At 44.6% G+C, this 26,427-nt stretch overlaps 1 protein-coding gene across 16 annotated transcripts in view; it reads left to right on the top strand.

Annotated features, from left to right (window-relative positions):
* Positions 1-26,427, top strand: part of CADPS2 (calcium dependent secretion activator 2) — a 914,362-nt gene that overhangs the window by 687,350 nt on the left and 200,585 nt on the right. For all 16 annotated transcript variants that reach the window (XM_075345069.1, XM_075345070.1, XM_075345068.1 and 13 more), the window contains 2 exons: positions 14,766-14,921; positions 21,580-21,727. In XM_075345069.1, coding sequence (XP_075201184.1) covers positions 14,766-14,921; positions 21,580-21,727 — 304 coding nt within the window. The remainder of the gene's footprint in view (positions 1-14,765; positions 14,922-21,579; positions 21,728-26,427) is intronic.

Raw genomic sequence — 26,427 nt, 5'->3', positions numbered from 1 at the left:
ACATCTGCCTCCATCTCTGGGTCCTTCTTCCTGGGTCTTCTGCTGATCTGTCCAACGTCCTGCCTGCTGCTCCTGTACAGATGTCTCTCGCTTGCCTTCTGTTCCTCCTGCTACTCCTCTGGGTACTGTGAGTATAACTTTTTTTTTTTTTTTCCCCTGTATCCTGTCCATTTTTACACCTCATCTGTCCGTGCGTCCCGCCGAGCACTGATCACGGATGTAGATAACGGATCTGCATCCCTGCTCAATTTTTGGCGTGACTTTTTTCCGTATCCGCGACGCTTTTTGTATCGCATCCGTCCGTGCGTCCCGCTGAGCGCTGATCAGGGATGCAGATAACGCATCTGCATCCCTGCTCAATTTTTGGCGTGACTTTTTTCCGTATCCCCGACGCTTTTTGTATCGCATCTGTCCGTGCGTCCCGCCGAGCGCTGATCAGGAATGCAGGTAACGGATCTGCATCCTTGCTCAATTTTTGGCGCGACTTTTTTCCGTATCCGCGACGCTTTTTGTATCGCATCCGTCCGTGCGTCCCGCCGAGCGCTGATCAGGGATGCAGATAACGAATGTGCATCCCTGTTCAATTTTTGGCGTGACTTTTCTTTTATTCCGTATCACCGACGCTTTTTGTATCTCATCCGAATGTGCATCCTGCAGCAGTCGATCAGTGCACCGCGTGTGTGCGTTTGAAAAGTCAAATGGCGTTCCTTCTCTTCTGAGCCCCACTATGCGCCCAAACAATTTATTTCCACCACATATGAGGTATCTGCGTAATGAGGAAAAATTGCACAATACAATACGTTTTATGGTGCAGTTTTTCCTGATACCGTTGTAAAAAAAAAAAAAAAGCTACCTTGGTTGATGCAAAAATTTTGTGGTAAAAAAAACAAAATTTCACGGTTCAATGTTATCAACTTCTGTGGAGCCCCTGGGGGTACAAGGGGCTCACCAAATAGCTAGATAATTTCCTTGAGGGGATGGGGTCACTTGTGAGGGAGCTCCACTGTTTAGGCACCATAGGGGGTCTTCAAACATGACATGGCGTCCGCTAATGATTCCAACCAATTTTGCTGTCAAATTGGTGCGCTCTCTCTTCTGAGCCCTGCCATGCGCCCAAACAATTACTTTCCACCACATATGAGGTATCGTCGTACTCAGGAGAAATTACACAATACGTTTTATGGTACATTTTTTCCTGATAACCTTGTGAAAAAAAAAACTACGTGGTTCAAGTAACAGTTTTGTGGTGAAAAAAAAAATTGTATTCATGGCTCAACATTATCAACTTGTGTGGAGCCCCTTGGGGCTCACTAAACATCTAGATAAATTCCTTGAGGGGTCTAGTTTCCAAAATGGGGTCACTTGTGGGAGAGCTCCATTGTTTAGGCACCTCAGGGGGTCTCCAAATGCAACATTACGTCAGCTAATGATTCCAACCAATTTTGCTGTCAAATGGTGCTCTTTCTCTTCTGAGCCCCGCCATGCGCCCAAACAATTACTTTCCACCACATATGAGGTATCGTCGTACTCAGGAAAAAATGCACTATAAATTTCATGGTGCATTTTTTCCTGATACCCTTGTGAAAAAAAAGCTACCTAGTTGAAGCAACAGTTTTAGTGATAAAAATTTTATTTTTTTCTTGTCACGGCTCAACGTTATAAACTTCTGTGAAGCCCCCAGGTGTTCAAAGTGCACACCAAACATCTAGAAAAATTATTTGAGGGCTCTAGTTTCCAAAATGAGGTCACTTTTGGGGAGCTCCATTGTTTAGGTACCTCATGGGGTCTTCAAACCCGACATGGCGTCCGCTAATGAGTGCAGCTTATTTTGCACTCAAAAATTCAAATAGCGCTCTTTGCCTTCCGAGTCCTCCCGTGTGCCCAAACATTTGATTTCCACCACATATGAGATATTTGCGTACTCAGGAGAAAATGCACAATACATTTTATGGTGCATTTTTTACTGATACCCTTGTGAAAAAAAAAAAAGCTACCTAGTTGAAGCAACCGTTTTGTGGTAAAAAATTTTTTTTTTCTTTTCACGGCTCAACGTTATAAACTTCTGTGAAGCCCCCAGGGGTTCAAAGTGCTCACCAAAAATCTAGAAAAATTATTTGAGGGCTCTAGTTTCCAAAATGGGGTCACTTGTGGGGTAGCTCCATTGTTTAGGCACTTCAGGGGGTCCTCAAACCCGACATGGCGTCCGCTAATGAGTGCAGCTAATTTTGCAGTCAAAAATTCAAATGGCGCTCCTTGCCTTCCGAGCCCTGCCGTGTGCCCAAACATTTGATTTCCACCACATATGGGGTATCTGCGTACTCAGGAGAAAATACACAATACATGTTATGGTGCATTTTTTCCTGATACCCTTGTGAAAAAAAAGCTACCTAGTTGAAGCAACAGTTTTGTGGTAAAAAAAATGTTTTTTCTTTTCACGGCTCGTTATAAACTTCTGTGAAGCCCCCAGAGGTTCAAAGTGCTCACCAAACATGTAGAAAAATTATTTGAGGGCTCTAGTTTCCAAAATGGGGTCACTTGTGGGGGAACTCAATTGTTTAGGCACCTCAGGGGGTCTTCAAACCCGACATGGTGTCTGCTAATGAGTGCAGCTAATTTTGTGTTCAAAAATTCAAATGGCGCTCCTTCCCTTTCGAACTCTGCCGTGCGCCCAAACAATTGATTTTTACCACATATGGTGTATCAGCGTACTCAGGAGAAAATGCACAATAAATTGTAGGGTGCACTTTCTCTTTTCTCCCTTGTGAAAATTAAAATTTTATGGCTAAAGTAACATTTTTGTGTTAAAAAGTAAAATTTTCATTTTTTCCTTCCACATTGCTTTGGTTGCTGTGAAGCACCTAAAGGATTAATAAACTTCTTGGATGTGGTTTTGAGCAGAGTGAGGGGTGCAGATTTTAGAATGGGGTCACTTTTGGGTATTTTCTGTCACCTCGGTCTCTCAAAGTCACCTCAAATGTGATGTGGTCCCTAAAAAAAATTCTTTTGTAAATTTTGTTGGAAAAATGAGAAATTGCTGATTAACTTTGACCCCTTCTAACCTTCTAATGAAAAAAAAATTTGTTTCGAAAATTGCGCTGATGTAAAGTAGACATGTGGGAAATTTTATTTAGTAACTATTTTTGTGTGACATATTTCTCAGATTTATAGGCATACATTTTCAAAGTTTGAAAATTGCGAAAATTTCAAAATTTTTGCAAAATTTCCTACATTTTCACAAATAAATGCAAAAAATATCAGCCTAAATTTACCACTGACATGAAGTACAATATGTCACGAGAAAACAGTCTTCGAATCGCCAGGATCCGTTGAAGCGTTCCAGAGTTATAACCTGTCAAAGTGACACTGGTCAGAATTGCAAAAAATGGTCCGGTCATTAGGGTGTTTTAGTGGCCGGGGGTGAAGGGGTTAAGGTTGTTGTCCAATACTAGGACAACTCCTGAATCCGTGCGTTTTCCCCTTGTAAAATAATAAAATATTTGCACTCAATAGTTCAAGTGGTACAGGATCTCACGGTTACCGCGCAACATTGTCACGTGATCCTTGCAGCCAGTTAGCATCCGCTTCACGCTACCCTCCTTCTTCTTCCAGGGAGAGTGAAGCAGATGCTGAGCGGCTGCAGGGATTGCACCTGCATCTCAATAACATCTCTAGAACTGAACCTTTACTTATCTTTTAACCTGCAAAACTGTTTACTTTTGCTCTGATTCATTTTTGCCTGGGCTTCTGCAACTCTACTAATCGGTCTCTGTTTCACTAAACACCAGTGTTAGAGCATGGACACATTGACGTGATGATATCATGAAGTCATTTTTGCTTTGGCACTGGTTGCTGTTATTATTATAGAACCATGTATGTCCTGTGCACCTGCCAAAATGTAGACTACAAAATGGAGAGTGATAGTGGAAAGAACATATCTCCCTACTCTACTGCAGTGTTTAACTGTACCAGAAGCTACCCACCTCCAGTAACTGGGGGTTCTCTTGAGGATGGGAGCCCTAGGTAAATGCCCAATTTGCTCACCCCCACCCCAGCTCCTCGTGATGCCAACTAAATATTGGTTAATTTCAGATATAACGAGATATAACTGCAGTTACTTCAAAATGTACCAATCTTCCCAGAAGGAAGAGTTAACTTTGTCAAAGAGAAATGTCCGATTGGCCACAAAAGTATATGAACTCATAACCCATTGCGTGGCCTCCAACAGTTTTTCCCAGCATTATCAGCTGATTTAATAATCAAGTCAAGCTAGCTTTTTTTTACTTATGTTGCTAATCAATACAATGTCATTTGATAGGTATGCCCTGACATTTGCAAAAGTCGTGGTAACAATAACACAGGTATGCAAAGTTTGGGTTTCAAATCCAATGAGTGATTTGTATGTTTTGTTATGTCTTGATTAAAAAAAAAAAACCTTCTATTTTTAACTATCACATATAGATTTTTCTCAACATCCTCGTGAAATTACACACAAGCGAGATGAACAAGAAAAATCTTTATTGTAGTCAAAAATGTACACAATATTATGTATAAAAATGTATTGAACACTCATTCTGCAACTTTATTGGAAATACATTTTTACGCCTTTTCCTTTTCTCTTCTTAGCTTTTCTTGATACCTTTTCTGTTATAGTAAACCTGCGGATCTTCTTTGTGAAGCATTCAGGAGTCATCCCCCATCATGTTCCATGTTCCATCCACCTTGGTATAATCATTCCATCCCCTTGATATCCCCATGAAATCTTTCTCCTTGCTCTTCAATAACAGCACCAAGCTTTTCAGAAAAGTAGCCTAAACGGGAATGTAAAAAATTTAACTTCAAATTCATCGGACAACCCAAGGCATTGAAACATTTCAGCATGTTCTTCACAATGGAGATAAATTTTGGTTCTTTGTTGTTACCAAGATAATTCTTCATGACTTCTTTAAAACAATCCCAAGCTCTTTTCTCAACAGCTTTCATTTTTGTTTAAAACACATTGTCCTTTGTGAATTTCCGAATATTTGGACTCACAAAAAATGGCTTCCTTCAGCTTTGCTTTAAAATGTCCCTGAAAAGTACTGAACAGTCTCTCCGTTTGGTAGAGCTTTAACAAACTGCTTCATCAGTCACTACTTAATGTGTTGTGGTGACATGACAAATTTAGTGGGATCAACTAAACTTTCTGCAACTATGTTTTTAATTCCAGGTTGCAAAGATGTTCTTGTTTGCCAACAATTTGTCTCCAGTGATGAGTCCTATCCATGCTGTCCCATTCACAAAAAAAAGCATATGTATTTTCTCTTTTTTCCTTGCTGCCCAAGGAGCAAACAGATCCCTTTCAAATCACCACATATTGACCATCCTTGATCCTCGTCGTTAGGTTTCTTGAGAATAAAGTCTAAATTTTCATAGCTTTCCTTCAGGTGTGCAGACTGCCCTCAGGCACTGAAGTATACTTGCTGCCATTGTGCAATAGCATAGTTTTAAGACTTTTTTTTTTAATGAATCAAGAAAGATTCCCTTTTTGTTCACATTGTACGCTGTTAATTTTTTCCATCAGCCCAGAAACATCGCTGCAATACACTAGAACACAGTCTTCTCTGCTTCTGTACCATGAAAAACAGGTACCAGGAGCTAGCAGGTTCTTTTCCTTTAGTCTAGAGTAGTGGTTCCCAAACTCCAGTCCTCACAACCCCCAACAGGTCATGTTTTCAGGATTTCCTTAATATAGCACAGGTGATGTCTTGATAATGATTCCATCACCTGTTCAATAGTAAGGAAATCCTGAAAACATGACTTGTTGGGGGCCATGAGGACTGGAGTTTGGGAAACACTGGTCTAGAGCCTAAAGCCTGCTTTACACGAGACGACCGATTGTGCGATAGCACGATCGATCGTACCCGCCCCCGTCGTTTTCTCGTCACGGGCAATATGTTGCCCGTGGCGCACAAACTCGTTTAACACCCATCACACGTACTTACCTTCCGGACGACCTCGCTGTGGGCGACGAATGTCCACTTCCTGGAGTGGGAGGGACGTTCAGCGTCACAGCGACGTCACACGGCAGCCGGCCAATAGAAGCGGAGGGGCGGAGATGAGCGGGATGTAAACATCCCACCCACCTTCTTCCTTCCACATAGCCGGTGGGAGGCAGGTAAGCTGCTGTTCATCGTTCCCGTGTCACACGGAGCAATGTGTGATGCCACGGAAACGATGAACAACTGCCGCCATTTTAATTAAACAATTTTATGAAACCTAGCGACGAGTACAGGACTCACGATTTGTGAGCGATACTGCGTCGCTAGGAGATGTTACACGAGACGACGTCGTGTACGATGTCGGATGTGCGTCACAAAAGCCGTGACCCCGACGATGCATCGCACGATCTGTCGTCTCGTGTAAAGCCCGCATAAAAGTTCTGCAGAATGTTTAGGAAGGTCTAAGTCCCTGACTACATAATTTAATTTGAGCTGTTAAAAAAGCTGTGGCTTGTTGAGACTAACGTGAAAGTCTTCGTCAGAATCCTGCTCTTCATGTTCTGAATCAGGTATATCTTCAAGTTTCTCTGGAGGTGAAGGGACAGGTATTCCTTGACCATGAGACATAGGAAGAATCTCTGACGGAGGGTCTGGTACATAATTTATTTTTTATTTTTAATGTTTAATCCCTCCACTTTGCACGTACAAAAGTAGCAGTCATTACTATGATTTTGTGGTTCCTCCAGATCATAGGCACACCACAACAAAAGCTCTCTTTCTTCCCTCTAGATGACTGTTGTAATTCTGCATAAACAGAACACACTACATATCAAGCCCACGACTTGTTCCGCTCACCTAGTTTTACACCGCAGTACGTTTAATGTAATGTTCCTTTGTTGTTTCTTCACTATAAAACAACCGCAAATGTAGCAAAAGTTGTCGGGTAAATGAAAACATCCCCTTGTAGATATTTTGATTTAGAAACAGACATTTAATCCACATAACCACTAAATACTGAAATAAATCATGGTAAGTGCACCACTACAATCTTATGAACTCTGCCCCCCCCTCCAAAAAGAAGAAAATCTTCTCTTACCAGAGCAGCCAATTGCAGCACAGTGTCCATTAATTTCTAACTTAATGAAACCAAAATCATCCACAAAAGGTCCCACACATGGGTCAAAGTATGGTGCAAGAAAAAAAACGTATGGAGTTAGTGTTTGTGAAAAAAAAACTGTACATGACGGAATTTAATAAAAAAAGTTAAAATAAAAAAAATATACCGAGTTTTTGTAATTGAAAGTATAAAAAAGGCACCTCTTACTTTTCAAACAAATTAACCATTGCAGACCTGTGTGATTAACTATGCCTCTCATTGGGTGAGACTTGGGTGGACGAGGGCTATGCCCACAAGCTATAATTGGTGCCTTACTTTTGTTTTTAATGATTTGGGTTTTTGTAAACCTTATCTTATTAACTGCATTATGTCTACAATTGTGGTTTATGGGACCCCGGTATTTATTCCCTAATCTTTTGCTTTAAATGTCCTTTCTACATATGTATTTTCTATTTTTTATTATTCTAATTGCACGAAAAAACTCCTTTGCCTTTGTTTAATTACATGTTTTTGGAGTGTGCAGTCTCTTGGCCATTCTGAAGGGTTAATTTATACCCTTTACCAGTATAACCTACATGAAACTCTAAAGGCCACTTTACAGATAGAGATAAATCTTTGGCAGATCTGTGGTTGCAGCGAAATCATGGACATATTGTTCCATTTGTACACAGCCACAAACCTGGCACTGATTGTCCACAATTTCACTGCAACCACAGATCTGCCAAAGATTTATCTCTGTGTGTAAAGTGGCCTTAAGGTATAACCATGAGGCTCCTTGTCTGGATATATATAAATCAGCCTAGAATGCCATAGTTTGCTCAGGGTTAGAACCTTTGTCCTCAAAGCTGCCATTAAATGTGTAAACTTTTCCAAGATGTTCTAGATATTCATTCTGGCATTGACTGATAGCCCTGGAATAATGCTGAATAATAGAATCATTCTTTTTTTTATTGAAAGAGAAAACCTTACATTATTATTGCTTTTACATTTTGTAGGTTCTCACTGTTGAATCTTATGTACCGTATTTTCCGGCATATAAGACGACTTTTTAACCCCTGAAAATCTTCTCAAAACTCGGGGGTCGTCTTTTACACCAGGTGTCGCATGGCTTTACACACAATAAAAGATATTCTCACCTGTCCTCCGTGCCCGTGCTGCCTCCAGCTGTTTCTTGCAGACCACAGGCACACAGACTACTCCGTGATAGTGTCCGTGCACCGAGCGGCCGCTGCAGGATGTCGTCATGGCTTTACTACAGTTGAATACTTTACGGCGCCACAAAACATTCAACTGCAGTAAACCACTGACAGTAGCGGTGGCCCTGTGTATTGGACGCGCTTTACTGCAGTTGAATGCTTTGTGGCACCGGGAAGTATTCAACTGTAGTAAAGCCATGACGACATCCTGCAGCAGCTACTCCGTTCACGCTATCAGGGAGGAGTCTGTCTGCGGACTGCAAGAAACAGCTGGAGGCAGTGCGGGCACAGAGGAGAGGTGAGAATATTTTTTATTGTGTGTAAACAACGGCACATAGGGGACAGAAGGGAAGCAGCAGGAGGACATTATTAAACAATGGAGACTACTGCATGGGACATTAAGGACAGGGCACATTACTATACAATGGGGACATTACAGCTGGAGGGCATTATTAAACAATGGGTTCATTACTACACGGGACATTACAGCAGGGGATTTCACTAAACAATGGGCACATTACTCAGGTCGACTTACACTCGAGTATATACGATATATCCCAAACTCTATATTTTAACTGGAAAAGTTGGGGGTCATCTTATACGCCCAGTCGTCTTATACGCCGGAAAATACGGTATGTTTTGTTTTGGTATAGCTGGGTCCATGCATGCAGGTTATGATGAGGTTTTTTCTTACTTTCTAGAGCAACGTAAGAAAGTAGAGGCTACTTTCTTTCAAGAAAAACCTTATTCTTTCCCTAAAACAGAAATTTTGATAAAGATAGTTGCAGAATCTGAGTTCTTTACATCATCTTCAGGACATTGTCAACTCAGTTATGGGCTTAGCTGTCTCATCTCCACATCATGTCATTATGCATTGACCCTTATTTGGGTTCATCTTCAACAGGGGACCTATTTTTTCCACAATATGAAGATAGATAACGCTGTACAACACTTTAAGCCACTCCAGCAGGTTTGTTTTTTTCCTTCAGCGCTGGAGTGGCACTTTAAATGTAAGCCCACTGTCTCATACTCTCCCTCAGGCGTTTTCATGCTTTTTTAGCGCCACTTCGCTCCTGCTGCACCATCTTGTGACTGTATCTTCTCACTGGCCGGAAATCAGACGTGACATCAGAAGCCCCCAATACATGTCTATGACAGCCAAAAGAAGGTTCCCATAGATTTGTATTGATTTGTCACCTCCGGTGCTGGAGTGGTGCTCCAGATTGGACAAGACACTACTGTATGCACATGCCTGTATAGGATAGTGATAGGTCTCTGACAGTAGTTATTAGTTCAAATAGCAAAAAAATGAAAACAAAGTCAACATAATATACCACAGTAACATTGATTAAAATATTTTTTCTACTCGGTGTTAAAAAAAAAAGCATAAATTAATATATAATACAATAATTTCCAGCGATCACACAACATTTTTTTGCTTGCCATTTGCGTGCATTTTGCTATCGATTTTCCACAGTGAAATTGCAGCATAATATAACAGATCTCATCTACACCTTAAAAAGGTTGTCCCCTGCAGTCACTTTATGTATCACTCTATGTGACTGCAAACCTGTGAATCCTCATATCGCATGCACTGTGCACTATGAGGATTCTCTGGTGTCAGAGCTGGTAAGTGATATCCAGACTCCTGGCCAGAATCTGAGTAGACTGTTGCCAGGATTGCATAATACATTTGCATCTAGTGTGATTCTGGTGAGGAGTTTCCATATCGCGTTCTTGTGATCACGTGACCGCTGTTCCCGGCTCTGACACCGGAGAATCCTAACAGTGCATGCTGTTTGAGGATTCACAAGTCTGCAGTCACATAGAGTGACACATCAAGTGACTGCAGACATGTCATTTAAGCCTGGTCAACCTCTTTAAGGAAAATTTCTGGGAAAAAATTTACACCTGTGTATGTTAATTCTTTGGGTGAAATTAATTGCTGATCTTACCTCTTGCAATAAAAGCAGTGAAATATGTTGCAAATTCACAGCAAAATTAGAAAACATACTTTAACCCCTTAAGGACGAAGCCAGATTTGTACTTAATGCCCAGGCCATTTTTTGCAATTTTGACCAGTGTCACTTTATAAGGTTATAACTCTGGAACGCTTCAATGGATCCCGGTGATTCTGAGATTGTTTTTTCGTGACATATTGGGCTTCATGTTAGAGGTAAATTTAGGATGATATTTTTTTATTTTATTTGTGAAAAAATCTGAAATTTGACAAAAAAATTAAAAATTTTGCAAGTTTCAAACTTTTAATTTTTATGCCCATAAACCGGAGAGCTATGTCACACAAAATAGTTAATAAATAACATTTCCCACTTGTCTACTTTAGATCAGCGCAATTTTTGAAACAAAATTTTTTGGGGTTAGGAAGTTAGAAGGGTTCAAAGTTCATCAGCAATTTCCCATTTTTTCAACAAAATTTACAAAACCATTTTTTTAGGGACCACATCACATTTGATGTGACTTTGAGAGGCCTGGGTGACAGAAAATACCCAAAAGTGACACCATTCTAAAACCTGCACCCCTCAAGGTACTCAAAACCACATTCAAGAAGTTTATTAACCCTTCAGGTGCTTCACAGGAACTAAAGTAATATGGAATGAAAAAAAATAAAAATTAACATTTTACCTAAAAATGTTACTTTAGCACTAATTTTCTTACTTTTTCAAGAGGTAACACCAAAAATTGGACCTCACACTTTGTTACCCACTTTCTTATGAGCGCGCCGATACCCCACATGTGGTCAGAAACCTTTGTTTGGGTAAATGGGAGGGCTTGGAATGAAAGGAGCAATATTTGAATTTTGGAAAGCAAAGTTGGCTGAAACAGATTGCGGGCACCATGTTGCTTTTACAGATCCCCTAAGGTACCTAAACAGCAGGAACCCCCCTCAAGTCACCCCATTTTGGAAACTAGACCCCTTAAGGCTTCTATCGAGGGGTATACTGAGCATTTTGGACCCACAGGTACTTCACAGATTTTGATAACGTTACTTTGTCATATTGAAAATTGTAATTTTTTTCTCAAAAATGTTGCTTTAGCATCAATTCTCTCACTTTTTCAAGAGGTAATTCCAAAAATTTGACCCAAATGTTTGTTACCCACTTTTTTATGAGCGCGGTGATACCTCACATGTGGTCTGAAACCTTTGTTTGGACAAATGGGAGGGCTTGGAACGAAAGGAGCAATATTTGAATTTTGGAAAGGAAATTTGGCTGAAAAAGATTGCGGGCACCATGTCGCATTTGGAGGACCCCTAAGGTACGTAAACAGCAAAAAACCACCACAAGTGACCCCATATTGGAAACTAGGCCTCTCAAGGAATTTATCTAGATGTTTGGTGAGTACCCTGAACCCCCAGGTGCTTCACAGAAGTTTATAACGTTGAGCCATGAAAATAAAAAAATAAAATTTTACCACAAAATTGTTACTTCAACCAGGTAGCTTTTTTTTCACAAGGGTAACAGGAAAAAAATCACCATGAAATGTATTCTGCAATTTCTCCTGAGTTTGGTGATATCTTATATGTGGTGGAAATCAACTGTTTGGGCACACGGCAGGTCTTGGAAGGGAAGGAGTGCAATTTGACTGAACATTTGGCTGGAATAATTAGTGGACGCTATGTCGCATTTGGAAAGCCCCTAAAGTGCCTAAACAGTGGAGGCCCCCCACAAGTGACCCCATTCTGGAATCAAGAAACCTCAAGGCTTTTATCTAGGTGTATATTGAGCATTTTGAATCCACGAATACTTCACAAAATTTGATAAGCTTAGGTTGCCATATTGAAAATTTTCATTTTTTTCACAAAAATGTTTCTTTAGCATCACATTTCTCACTTTTTCAAGAGGCAACAACAAGACGTGGACCCCACAGGTTGTTATCCAATTTCTTGTGAGCGCAGGGACACCCCATATGTGGCCAAAAACCTCTGTTTGGATATATGGGAGGGCTTGGAATGGAAGGAGCACCATTTGAATTTTGGAAAAGTTGAAATAAATTGCGCGCACCATGTCACATTAGCAGGGCCTCTTGGGTACCTATACATTAGAAACCCCCCACAAGTGACTCCATTTTGGAAACTGGACCCCTCAAGGATTTTATTCAGAAGTATAGTAAGCATTTTGAATCCACAGGTACTTCACAAAAATGTTGCTGTAGCAACAAATATCTCTCTTTTAGGCTATGTGGCCATGATCCAGCGACACGGCGTCCAGTACACAGTGTCAGCCTTCCTGCAGAGATGTGAGTGTTGTCCACCGGAGAACGCAGCTGCCCATGCCCACGATTTGGGTTCAGGCTGCTGTGGAGCTCTATGCTACCTGCAGAGCACACTCATCTCCGCAGCATAAATTGACATGCTGAGGCTCGGGAAGCTGCGCCACAGGTCCTTTTATGCTGCGGAGAAAAGAAGCACAGTGGGCATGGGATTTCTAAAAATCCTTCCACTGTGCTTCTACTGCACAACGCAGCGTTATGGACGCAGGGAAAACACTCTGCGTCCAAAACGCTGCAAACCCTGATTGTGGGCACATAGCCTAAAATGCTACAATGGATGAATGGATAGATGTCAAACATATATAACGTCCCACCCCCCTGCATATTCTAAGCTGGCGCCCTTTAGTGCCTTTCATGTGGCACTAAAGGGTGCCTAGCCTTGTATTTAGCCCAAAAAGAAAAAAAAATAATTAAAATAAATGACGTGGGGTCCCCCCTATTTTTGATAGCCAGCTAGGGTAAAGCAGACAGCTGTAGCCTGCAAACCACAGCTGACAGCTTCACCTTGGCTGGTGATCAATTTGGAGGGCTCCCAAAGCTGTTTCTTTTTTTTTTTAATTATTTATAAATAATTAAAAAAAAAAACAAACGTGGGGTCCCCCCAAATTAGATCACCAGCCAAGGTGAAGCTGACAGCTGGGGTCTGGTATTCTCAGGATGGGAAGAGCCATGGTTATTGGACTCTTCCCAGCCTAAAAATAGCAGGCCGCAGCCGCCCCAGAAGTGGCGCATCCATTAGATGCGCCAATTCTGGCGCTTCGCCCCAGCTCATCCCGCGCCCTGGTGCGTTGGCTAACGGGGTAATAAATGGGGTTGATACCAGGTGTGTAATGTCACCTGGCATCAAGCCCAGCAATTAGTTATGTCACGGCGTCTATCAGATACCCGACATAACTAATTGACAGTAATAAAAAAAAAAATTGACAACAAAAAAAAATTTATTTGAAAAAACACTCCCCAAAACATTCCCTGATTGACCAATTTATTGAAAAGAAAAGAAAAAAAAAATCCGCTGTAATCCATTTGGACGTCCCACGTCGACTCTGGACCTTCTAGAATATGGGGGACACGTTCAGGGAACGTATCCCCCATTTTCTAGGAGGGCAGACCCTCCATTTCAGGAGAGTGGGTGCAAAGAATCTGCACCCACTCTCCCCAGGTCACAGCTGCAGACTCCGTGCAGCAGCAGCAGCAGCAGCAGCAGCCAGCGTCCTGAACACAGGAAGCTGTCAGCCGCGCTCTGCACATGTGACCGGCGTCTGCTGTGAAGGAGCCGGAGGAGGGGGCCGCGGGGGATCAGGGCTCCGACAGGTATGTATGACACCGGGGAACACCGGGGGGGATAGCGGGGGACCCGGCAGGGCCTGGGGAGCAGGTTTTTGTCGCATGTGTGATGGCACATGCGACAGAAATCATAGGAAAGGGGGAAATGCGGCCGGCGCGCTGCTGTGATCGCCGGTGCGCGCGGCCATCTTGGATTTTCGGGAGGGGGTTGGGGGTCGGGGGGGGGCACTTTGGGGATACCGAGGGGACCGGAGGGAACCGGGAAAAAGATGTATCTCCCATCTGGCATGTTTGATCATGCCAGATGGGAGATAAATCATTTTTTACCGGCGCGGTCATTTACTGTAACCTGATCATCGGTATACGGTGTATACCGGTCATCAGGTGAGCGGGGACCGGAAAAACCGGCCAGAATCATGATCTCCAGGGTCTCAGCTACCCCCGGCAGCTGAGACCCCGGAAATTTTCCGACTCTGGGGGGCGCTAGACCCTTTTTTCCGACCGCCGTTAAAAAGCGGCGGATCGGAAAAAGTACCCTAATATGCCGCCGTTAAAAAGCGTATCGGCGGTCGTAAAGGGGTTAAAGCTGTCATGTAAGTAGAACATTTTTTCAGATTTTTAATTTCATAATTACATTTTTAATTTCATAATTTAAATGTTATTTTTATAATAATAACAATTACTATTATTATGAATAATAATAATAACAATAATAACCTACATTTTATGTTTAGTATATTTGTGATTAATCAATCTGGTAACCCAAAGTTTAAGTTATTCAATACATAATATTTTTAATTTTTAAAGATTTTTTTAGCTCATCTGTAGTGCAATCCTTTTTACTATCTGTTTGTAGTTATACCTTTGGATATAAAGTAACATTTAGACTTTATCACATAGAAATGGTTCAGCAACTTCAGAAGATTTGTTCTGGAAGTTGGATGCTCTGCAAGAGTTTATCCATGATCTCCACTGGCCAGAAACAGAATTTGCCAACCATCTGGAGCAACGACTGAAACTCATGGCAAGTGATATGATAGAAGCCTGTGTTAAAAGGTGAGCCATACCGAATATATTCATTTTAATTTGTTTTTATTTTAGGTAAATTAAGGAATGACGCTTGAGCATTAAGATTAATGTTCTTGCAATCCTGATAATACTATTTGTGTCTAGAGATGGATCCATCTGCATGTAGTAAAATAAATAAAAATTTAGTTCTTAAAAATTGATTGGTGATGGGAGAAACACAAAATGGGGTAGCTTTATACTTCACTATATAAGTAAACTGTCTTGACTCTTACAAGTTTGTGCCAACTCTATAATCAAAAAGGGTTTCTTGGATTAAAAAAAACCTACACAAAGTTAAGGTTTTCCATTCTTAGCTTACATTTTTTTAAAAGGGAATGTTAGTTACATCATTCACCATATTATACAATGTAGTTACTCAATGTAGTGTTCGGTAATCCCTGTCCAATGGCTGCAGATAATTTAAAAATACAAAACAAAAAAAACTGTGCTTTACTCACCCTACCTCGGTCCAGTGTACTGTCTGCTGTGCTGACGTCACGTTGAAAGCACTACTGCTAATCAGTGAGTACAGCAGCTCATGCTGTCAACTCGGGCAGAGCTCCTGAGGCCAGTTATTGATTGCAGTGGTATCCGTGCTGCAGACCATTACATACACCGCAAGCAGAGGTGGTGACTCCGTACCTGGATAGGGGGAAACAAAGCACAGTGTATATGTTTTACTGGGTGACAAAAGGTTTCCTAAATTTGGAAAACCCATTTAAGATCAATTAGGTTTAATTAAAAAGGTCTCCATCTCACCCCAAATAAATGTAAATAATAGTGCAGCTGAGGTCATAAGAAAAGATATAAAAACAAACAGTGACTTTTTTTTTTCTCCTGTAAATGAATTGGTTGAAAATGGATTATACAATACCAGTAAACCTTTTTACACTTCCTTTTTAACATAACTGTAATGGTGTTGTGCCACTGGAATTATTTAGTAACCAAAGAAAATCTAAATTATTCTTTATTTTGAATTATTAAAAATGGCCACACTTTGCCATAAGACCAATGTAGACTACTACAAATGGGCTCAAATGGGACTATTTAAAACACTCCCTTGTTGACAATCATGATTGGCATCCGGAACAAAGGAGGAATATTTTCATAAATTGACATAGTCAAGCACACCCTTATTATGTATGATATACATGTGGCGCCCTGGACAAGCCAGGGGACACAGATAACAACACCTACACACCCTACACTTCCGGTCAGGCACACCGAAGTCAGACACAAACCCTTGTTGCCTTCCTCCAGGGACTGATGCTCACTCCAGGGGGGTGGGCCAGGCGGTTGGCCCCGCCCACCGAGGAGTTCACAGTCCTGGAGGCGGGAAAACCAGGCAGATCAGTTTTGAGTAGAGTGGAGAGAGGAGTAAAGTGGCAGTTAAGCAGCCTGAAGTTGGTCCGGGTGTGTGGCCCGGACGGATCAGCAAGGTTGGCAGACGGTGGTGACCGTCTGCAGGAGTGGCCTATTGGAGCTAACCGTAAGGACCGTGGACGAGCGGTGGCCCGGCGGTACCAGACCGGTACGCAAAGAGAAGCCAGCACCATCCGGCAGGGGCTTACGGACCCCGGCAAGGCTAGGAGTCACCATGAATTTGCCAAATTCGTTAGCGAAGGGAACCTCCTGGGTTTCCCAGCAGCCAAGTCCCGACAGAAGGCAACAGTCCAACCGAGAGGGAAACACAGTCACCGCCAAGGCTAAAGTTCCCAGGGCCAGAGCCTGCGGGCAAAAGGGGGCTCCTTCAGCACCCATCCAAGCTGGGGAGCGGGTTACCGGTGGGAACCCATTAGAACCATTACACTACATAGGTGCAGGGAAAGGCAGTCACCATCAACCTGCCGGGAGGAGAAACACCGCAGCTGTCTGTGGGACCTGTCCATCCAGCCGTGTGTTTTACCGAGAACTGTGTCCTCATCATTGGCTGAGTGAGTACCACCGTGCCGTGCGGCACAGCGCTGCCCCCGCGACCCTGCACCTCGCCAGGCCCCGTAACCCGCCTGCCATCCATCCCTACCCCATCACCAGGCCCCGGGACAACCAACCCCCTACCCACGGAGGGGAGAACTAACATCCAGGCTGCTCCCTGTCATTGCTCCCGGGATCCCCCGTCCAGAACAGCGGTGGTGTCACCAATCTCACCACAACCGTGGGTGGTGTCACGGACAATATCCAATCCCCACAATCAATCCCCACCCTTTTCACTCACGGGCAAGGAATGCCGCTCGAGTCCCTGGGATCCGGCCCACCGCTCGAGCCACCACCGAGCAGCGGCAGCAGCAGCCGGACCCGAGCAGTGGGAGAGCGCAGCGTCCCCTCCTCTGCCCGTGACAACTTGGCATCACGAACAGGATCTTACCGCTCTGCCGTCTGGTAGAGGTGCGCCTTGTTACTGCCGGAGGTGTCCGACCGAAAAATTGGAGAAGACGCCATCTTGGGCGCGAAAAATTCCCGCTCGAGCGTCTCCTTGAGTAGTGGAGGCGCGAAGGCCGAAGCCCCGCCCCTGTAGAGGAGGAGCCGGAAAGAGACTAAGGTGGACTGATGGTGTCTGGCCGCATGTAGCTCGCGGCTATACGAGCAGGGACACCGGGACCCCGCGATCCGCTGAGCCCTGCAAAGGATGTCTGCCCCACCCAGCTATGCGGAGGCTACCGAGCCGGTGCCTGGAACAGCGGCGTGGCTGAGGGCCCGAACGGCAGGGATCTGCCGACACTACCAACGTCAGATATGCACACTGATGGAACAGTGGACCGCGGAGGTGGAGGAGGTAGCTGCAGTCGCCCGGGTGTATGGAATGGAAGCAATGATGGAGGAGCTGGTGAGTGACCCACGCCCCTGTGTCCCCGAGGGACCGGCCATTGCGGCTGAGGGACCCGGTCTACCCCTGGCCCCCATGCTGCCTCCATCTTCCTTGCCCGTGCACCGTGCTGCGCCTGGTTCGTCTGGCGTACACCCCTTCGTGACAGTGGCCGAGAGAGTGGCGAGCCCAGAGGCTGCGGCAGCTGGCGGCGACCCGCCTGGCGCAGGGACGGATGATAGCGACTCCGGACCGGACACAGAGCCTGTTTCCGAGGAAGACGAAGGGGTCTTTGCCCTGTGTGACATGGAGGCCACTTACATCCCCTGGAGCGGAAATAATGGGTACCGTGTGGCCCTCCCCCGTCGCGCCTGCTAGGCGCTGGAGGGGCTGATTTCCGTGTTCCTCCACCTGGGGCCGGCTGAGGATGATGAAAGCGAGCAGTGAAGCTGGCGGTCCTCCGCCTAAAAGTTGTCCCCGTTGGGACCACCAAAGTACCGTTTAAAAGTTGAAAATGAATGATAAGAAAGAATGATAACCGAAGTTCACCTGATTGACAATCCGTGATTCAAACCGGTCGTTGCCGGCACCATTGTCCCTGTGGGGACTGTTTTCAAGTTTTGCGTAAGGGACTCCTTATGGACAAGCCTGAGAACTTGCAGGGCAACCACGAACTTGTGGCTTGTAAATAATTATGTTTGTGGCTTCACCGTTGCCGCCTCCGGAGAGGCAGATTGGAGGAAGGGCCTTCAGTGGAGCAGGCTGGGGCCCAGCCACCACCGGAACCGGTGGCGATCCTCTGGGGGTTTCAGGGGTTCCCCATGGACGTGGGTCCCTTGAAAAAGACAGAACCCGCTCGGGTAACTTGTGCTGGACTGGGGTCAAGGAGTGCTGCCTGTTTGCTTAGGGGCAGCATCAGGGCCAGGTTACTTGAGTGGGAGAGAGCGGAAGCTGTTACCGTTTAGCAACGTTTAAGTACCATGCCTCCCGATGTGGGAAGATGTTATTATGCTTGTAATATGTTTACCGTTATCTTTTCCAGTTTGTGAAAATAAAACCGGTGATGGACGTGCAGCCCGCGGACGGTCTGCATTTTACTAAGGGGGAATGTGGCGCCCTGGACAACCCAGGGGCCACAGATAACAACACCTACACACCCCACACTCCCGGTCAGGCACACCGAAGTCAGACACAAACCCTTGTTGCCTTCCTCCAGGGGCTGATGCTCACACCAGGGGGGTGGGCTAGGCGGTTGGCCCTGCCCACCGAGGAGTTCACAGTCCTGGAGGCGGGAAAACCAGGCAGATCAGTTTTGAGTAGAGTGGAGAGAGGAGTATAGTGGCAGTTAAGCAGCCTGAAGTTGGTCCGGGTGTGTGGCCCGGATGGATCAGCAAGGTTGGCAGACGGTGGTGACCGTCTGCAGGAGTGGTCTATTGGAGCTAACCGTAAGGGCCGTGCACGGGCGGTAGCCCGGCGGTACCGGACCGGTGCGCAAAGAGAAGCCAGCACCATCCGTCAGGGGCTTACGGACCCTGGCAAGGCTAGGAGTCGCCGTGAATTTGCCAAATCTGTTAGCGAAGGGAACCTCCTGGGTTTCAAAGCAGCCAAGTCCCGACAGAAGGCAACAGTCCAACCGAGAGAGGGAAACACAGTCACCGCCAAGGCTAAAGTTCCCAGGGCCAGAGCCTGCGGGCAAAAGGGGCTCCTTCAGCACCCATCCAAGCTGGGGAGCGGGTTACCGGTGGGAACCCATTGGAACCGTTACACTACATAGGTGCAGGGAAAGGCTGTCACCATCAACCTGCCGGGAGGAGAAACACTGCAGCCGTCTGTGGGACCCGTCCATCCAGCCATGTGTTTTACCGAGAACTGTGTCCTCATCATTGGCTGAGTGAGTACCACCGTGCCGTGCGGCACAGCGCTGCCCCCGCGACCCTGCACCTCGCCAGGCCCCGTAACCCGCCTGCCATCCATCCCTACCCCATCACCAGGCCCCGGGACAACCAACCCCCTACCCACAAAGGGGAGAACTAACATCCAGGCTGCTCCCTGTCATCGCTCCTGGGATCCCCCGTCCAGAGCAGAGGTGGTATCACCAAACTCACCATAACCGTGGGTGGCGTCACGGACAATATCCAATCCCCACAATCAATCCCCACCCTTCTCACTCACGGGCGAGGAACGCCACTCGAGTCCCCGGGATCCGGCCCACCGCTCGAGCCACCACTGAGCAGCGGCAGCAGCCGGACCCGAGCAGTGGGAGAGCGCAGCGTCCCCTCCTCCGCCCGCGACATACACACGATTATTATGTGTGACTTAAAAATTCTGTCTGAATGTCACGCTGTGACTATCAGGGTTCTGCCAGATATAGTGGAACCCCCAACAAGATCAGTCACAAATAAGGGACACATTACAATGGTGGGCCCTGGCGCTAGGGAGAGGGAAGCGGTCTCAACATCTAAACTCACTTGCGGCTGAGCCCCGCGCTCCTTAACGTCCCTATACGGGTTCTTACACCCCGTCGCCAATCATATGCCTAGGGCTTCACTTGCCCTAAACTCACCGTGGCTCATGAGAGGGCCAGCTAGAGCAACTAGTCCCATCACTGCAATAATCAAACACAAGGGAAGATAGACAGACTGGGAAATTAAAAAAGGATATCACAAAACTACAAGGCTGCAACCAGACACCATGGCTGCAGGCAAAGCAATACGGCTGAAAACAGCAGAACTACCACATCAAAGCTCCAGAATGCTTCCTCCCTCCAATGTGGTCAGAACAGAATGAGTCTTCTTTCTGTTTCTGGAATCAGGTGATGGATCATGGTACTATAAGGAGATGGGAGTGGTCACAAACCGGCTGCATGAATTGACTTAACCAGGAGCTGCTAGCAGGGAAAATGACAAACCCTTGCTGCACCAACAGAAAGTAAATGGATTTAATATATTGAGCCTCACAAGTTAATGTGGAGCTCAGATCCTAGAACCGTCATGAATATCACAAGGATGGAAGACACTCGTGCAATTAAAAAATTGAAGTTAAACCTTTTTCTCCTGTAAATATCACTAAAGAACAGACTAAAATGGTTGCATGTAAAAAAAATAAATCTAAGTGTCCTCAAAAAGCCTACAATTTATTCATACTTGGCAGTCATTTTATTAAAGGGAATCAGGTGGTTTTCTATTACAATACTAATATTATCTTTAAATAGGCAGACATTTTAGGATCAGTAACTTTTATTGCTGTAGCTTCTCTTGTTATCTTGCTGTACGCTCTTGAGAATTCAGTGTCTCATGACAGCTAGTCAAGTGTATGTAAATACAGTTTATCATATGTACTGCTTCCACCACCCACACCTTAGTGCATTCACTATCACTGCTCAGAGGAAGGAGTATGGGGTGGGAGCAGCAATGCATATTCATTTCACATTTACTATCACTGATGCCAGCACTGGGAGGGGGGAGCAAGGCATATGCAGTTTGTATTTGCACATACTTGACTAGTTACTACTTCACACTGAATTTTACAGAGCTTACAACAAGATAAGACAAGATAAATCTGTTGTAATCAACAACAATAATCAACAACAAAGTTGACTGCTTTCGTCTATTCTACAAAAAAAAGTTAATAAATTATATGCATCCCACTAAACTACTACGTCATGTAGAAAACATGCTATCATACAGCTTTATAAACAGAAAAATAAAAGTGATGTTGAAAGAAGAAAAAAAATGTTTAGTCCTATAGGCTAAAAACATGTTATGTGGTTAAAGATGCACAATTAGGAGTTTTGAAAGTTACAACACACTTTAATTTTTCCCAATTTGTCACTTTATGACATAGGACACGGACTGCATTTGAGGTTAAACTACAAAGAACAACAAAATCTACCGACCTGCGTATTCCTGCCTCAGTATGTACAATGTTTAATATCTTGGTGGATGCCAAAAAGCAGTGCTCTAAGCTCTGTGTTCTGGATGGTGGACAAGAGGTAAGTACATTAGCATTGCCCTGTTATAGTATAGAATTGCTCTGCAGGAATTGAATTAGGGTCCCTATAAAATGATGTTGCATATGAAGCAGCATACACCCATTAACGTTTCAGAAAATAAATGTTCATATGTTTTTTTAACAAGGTAAATTATAATTTGATCCTACTTTAAATTTGTTGTCACGTTTAAAGCCTTGGAACATACCGTATTTTTCGCTTTATAAGACGCACCTGATTATAAGACGCACCCCCAAATTTGGTGAAGGAAAAGAGAATTTTTTTTTTTTTAATGTTAAATGGGGTCCATCTTATAATGCCAGTGTCCCTCTAACAAATCATATAGGGTATATGTCCGTCATAGCCCCCCATCCTAAAATTAGCCCCCTTAATCTGGATATGGCCCCCTTATATTGAATATAGCCCCCTTGTGATGGGACACGTTCCCCTGTGCTGCCTATGGTCCCCTATGAATTGCACACGTTCCCCTGTGTTAGATAGCGCCCCCATGCTGCTTCCCATGGCCCCTATAGATCGCACAAGTCCCCCTGTGTTAGATATCGCCCCCATAGTGCTGCCCATGGCCCTATATAGATCGCACAAGTCCCCCTGTGTTAGATATCGCCCCCATAATGCTGCCCATGGCCCCTATATAGATCGCACAAGTCCCCCTGTGTTAGATATCGCCCCCAGGCTGCTGCCCATGGCCTCTATAGATCGCACAAGTCCCCCTGTGTTAGATATCGCCCCCATAATGCTGCCCATGGCCCCTATATAGATCGCACAAGTCCCCCTGTGTTAGATATCGCCCCCATAGTGCTGCCCATGGCCCTATATAGATCGCACAAGTCCCCCTGTGTTAGATATCGCCCCCAGGCTGCTGCCCATGGCCCCTATATAGATCGCACAAGTCCCCCTGTGTTAGATATCGCCCCCAGGCTGCTGCCCATGGCCCCTATAGATCGCACAAGTCCCCCTGTGTTAGATATCGCCCCCAGGCTGCTGCCCATAGTAAAATAAAACCCTCTTTCCTTACCTCCTGCAGCGTTTATCTCCCTCCTGTCTCCCTCCGTGCTTCTCTTCCTTACTTCCTGGTTCTCAGTGTGGTCATGTGATCGGCACAGCAGCCTGAGATTTCTGCGTGCCTGATCACAGTGGAAGCAGGGACACGGCGAGAAACGCTGCAGGGGGTAAGTAAAGCTTTTTTATTTTAGAATGAGCAGCAGCATGGGGGCCAAATCTAACACAGGGGGGGGCATGTGCCATCACAGGGGCACGCAGAGACATATAATATGCACAGCTCCCCAGCCCCTCACTGCGGTGCGATTTCAGCACCACCGGAGATGGACAGCGGCTGTGCATATTATATGAGCGGGAGCAGGAGATCAAACGCTGCCGCCGCAGCGTTCACGTGCGCTCCAGAGCTGCCCCCACCTCCCCTGGACCCTGCAGTGTACATATATATATATATATATATATATATATATATATATATATATATATATATATATATATATATACACCCCCCCCCCCCCCCGTATATTCGGCTTATAAGACGCCCCCCCTACTTTCCCCCAAAGTTTGGGGGAACAAAAGTGTGTCTTATAAAGCGAAAAATACGGTATATTTTTGCAATATATAAAATAAATTTCAAGCAACGTGCTTTGCAACTTGCTACCCACCTGTAGACAGTATTTAAGAGTTTACTTTTACAAGAAGTGTACATAAAAGCAAGCATTTTGTAAATTACGCCCTTTGTACTGATCCTGCTTTGCAGCTCCCAATTATACTATAATGTAAAACTCTCTGGAAATCTTGCAGCTACTGAGCTTGAATATCTTGAATTCCTGGTTTGTTTAGGATCTATGCAGATCTGGTATTGACATTTTACATTCTAGGCCACATAATCATTATTTCGAGCTCAGTAAATTATTCTGACGTAGGTAAGATAAATAGCTGCACGAATCTTATCGGGTGTGTCAGTTGCCATGTGTGCGGATGAGGCTAGTAGACATATCTTGCACAATTGGGATATCAGTTCTAGCACTATACACTCTTATGCACTGGTGGACACAGACAGAAAAGGGCCCCTGTGCAAGAACAGTATATGAGCCCTTTTTTAGCCCAAAATATCATCACAATGTACAGTTCCACTTGCTTTGAAACTGGAAATGGGCCCCTTTAACTCTTGGATTCCTGTGCAGCCTCACACGTTGCACCAATGACTTGTCCACCCTTGCTCTGGTACAGATCTGATCAGACATAATGTTAAAACCATAGACAAAATTAATTAGTGATTATCTTGCTAAACTAGCACCGACCAAGTGGTGGAATACAATAGGCAGCAAGGGATTAGTTAGTTCTTGAAGATGATGTGTCAAAAACAGGGAAAATGGGCAAGAATAACAAGAAACTTTTAGGAGGGCCAGATTATTATGGCTTAACAACTGAGTTATTATTTAACAGCAGGTCTTGTTATGAGTTATAGGTATATCATGGTTAGTAACCATTAAAAAGACGTTAAAGAAGGGAGAACAGGTGCACCGATTATGAGTTCCAAGTCTCATTGAAGTTTTGTGGTGGATCCTCTAGTCTAGTGCATTCCCACAAAGGACCTGTAATAGAAATTGTTCAAAAAGTCAAAAGGGTTGTCTATTTTCAGGAAAGTGGACTTCAAACACTGTAAAACACCTAAAATAACCAACATGGCAGGTACACACCCTTCTTGGGTTCAGTGATAGTTGTCCACCACTGCTGTGGTCTCAGTATTTTGGTTGCAATAGTGTGATGACTAGTGATGGGCGGACTCTTGGATAACTGGGATCGGCAGGTCTAACCGGGTTAAAGAAAAACAAAAACGGTTCCAGCCCGAAATTGATCCCAGATATCTGGCTGGATACCCGTCCCCATATAAGTCTATGAGGGCCAGAATCTGGCGCTTAAAATGGTAATAGAATACATAGGGGGATTGGAGCAAGCTTATTATACTTACCGGTCTCTAGCGAGGCTGTAACTGCTACCAGGTCTGCTCAATCTACTTCCGGGCCACTCATTACCCTCATACATATTCACTCCTTTTGCCTCCCATCAGCAGTCTTTGCATCTGTGATTGGCTGTAGTCAGGTGCGTCCCCACCCTGAGTGACAGGGTGTCTGACTGCAGCCAATCACAAACCCTGTCTGCGGGTCACTATATACAGTATTGGTGTAAAAATAATTAAATAATTTTAAAAAGCTGCTAGCGATCCCCCAAATTTTGATATCGAGCCATGATAAAGCCAACAGCTGGGAGATGATATTTTCAGGCTAGGGAAACACATGGTTATTGCCCCTCCAGCCTAAAAATAACAAAACGCTGTAGCTGCCCAAGATTGTCGCATCCATTGGATGCGACAATCCTGGAATTTTACCTGGCTCTTCCCGTGTGCCCTTGTGCAGTGGCAATCGGGGTAATAAGGGGTTAGTGGAAGATCCCAGCTGCCACTAAGCCCTGGATTAGTAACAGTAGGCGTCTGAGACTTTACCCATTTGTAATCTGTAAGTGGAAAGAAATAAACACCCAAAAAATCCTTTATTTGAAATAAAATACAAAAAAACACCCTCTTTCACCCCTTTATTAACCCCCAAAACACCCAGGTACGAAATAATAAACAGAAGATCCCACGATGATTCCAGCTCTGCTACATCTAAAGTGGCAGTATACAGCCATAGAACATGACCGCCTGCTGTGAGCTTCAGGCAGAGAATGTCTGAGGCACACGATGAGCGGTGACATCACTCAGGTTGTGTGCCGTCACAGCTGGAGGGTCCCACGGTCCTCCACCTTTGATCCCAGGTAACCTGACCTCAGTAAACTCAGTGACCTTACCTCAGGTGAGGTCACAGGGTTTACAGCCCTGCATCTCCTGAGTGAAAACCGCGTTTTTTTGCCAAGAGATGCAGATTTGGTGCTGAAATTTTTACACCATATTCCTGCACCCAATCTACACCTCCTGGCAAAAAATTGCGTCACTACCGCATTATATCACATGCGGTAGTGATGCTTTTTTTGCCAAGAGGTGTAAATTGGATGCAGGAATATGGTATAAAAATGTCATCATCAAATCTGCATCTCTTGGCAAAAAAATAATTTTCTGGCAGGAGATGTAGGTTTGTGAACTTTGTGACCTCACCTGAGGTAAAGTCACTGAGTTTACTGAAGTCAGGTTACCTGTGGTCACAGGTGGAGGACTATCGGAACCTCCAGCTGTGACCGTAAATAACCTGAGTGACGTCACTGCTCATCACATGGCTGAGTCACTGCCTGAAGCTCACAGCAGGTGGTCATGTTCTATGGTGGCCGCTCGCTGTCGCTTCAGATGTAGCAAAACTGGAATCGTCTTGGGACTTCGTGTGTATCATTTTGGATTTGGGTGTTTTGGGGGGCTAATAAATAGGTGAAAGAGGGTGAGGGGTTTTTTGTACTTTATTTCAAATAAATAATTTTTTTGGTGTTTGTATTTATTAAATTTCACTTACAGATTAGTAATGGGCGGTCTAATAGATTTAACAGGTCTAATGTAGGGCTTAGTGGCAGCTATGAGCTGTTATTAACCTCTTATTACCCTGACTGCCACCGCACCAGGGCAATCAGGATGAGCCGGATACAGTGTGGGGATTGTCGCATCTAATGGATTTGACAACTCTGGGTGACTGCAGACTTAT

This window comes from Anomaloglossus baeobatrachus, chromosome 4, assembly GCF_048569485.1.
Source record: "Anomaloglossus baeobatrachus isolate aAnoBae1 chromosome 4, aAnoBae1.hap1, whole genome shotgun sequence".
Taxonomy (NCBI): domain Eukaryota; kingdom Metazoa; phylum Chordata; class Amphibia; order Anura; family Aromobatidae; genus Anomaloglossus; species Anomaloglossus baeobatrachus.
Note: the sequence above shows the minus strand (reverse complement) of the source record. Positions and strands in the feature narration are given on the sequence as shown.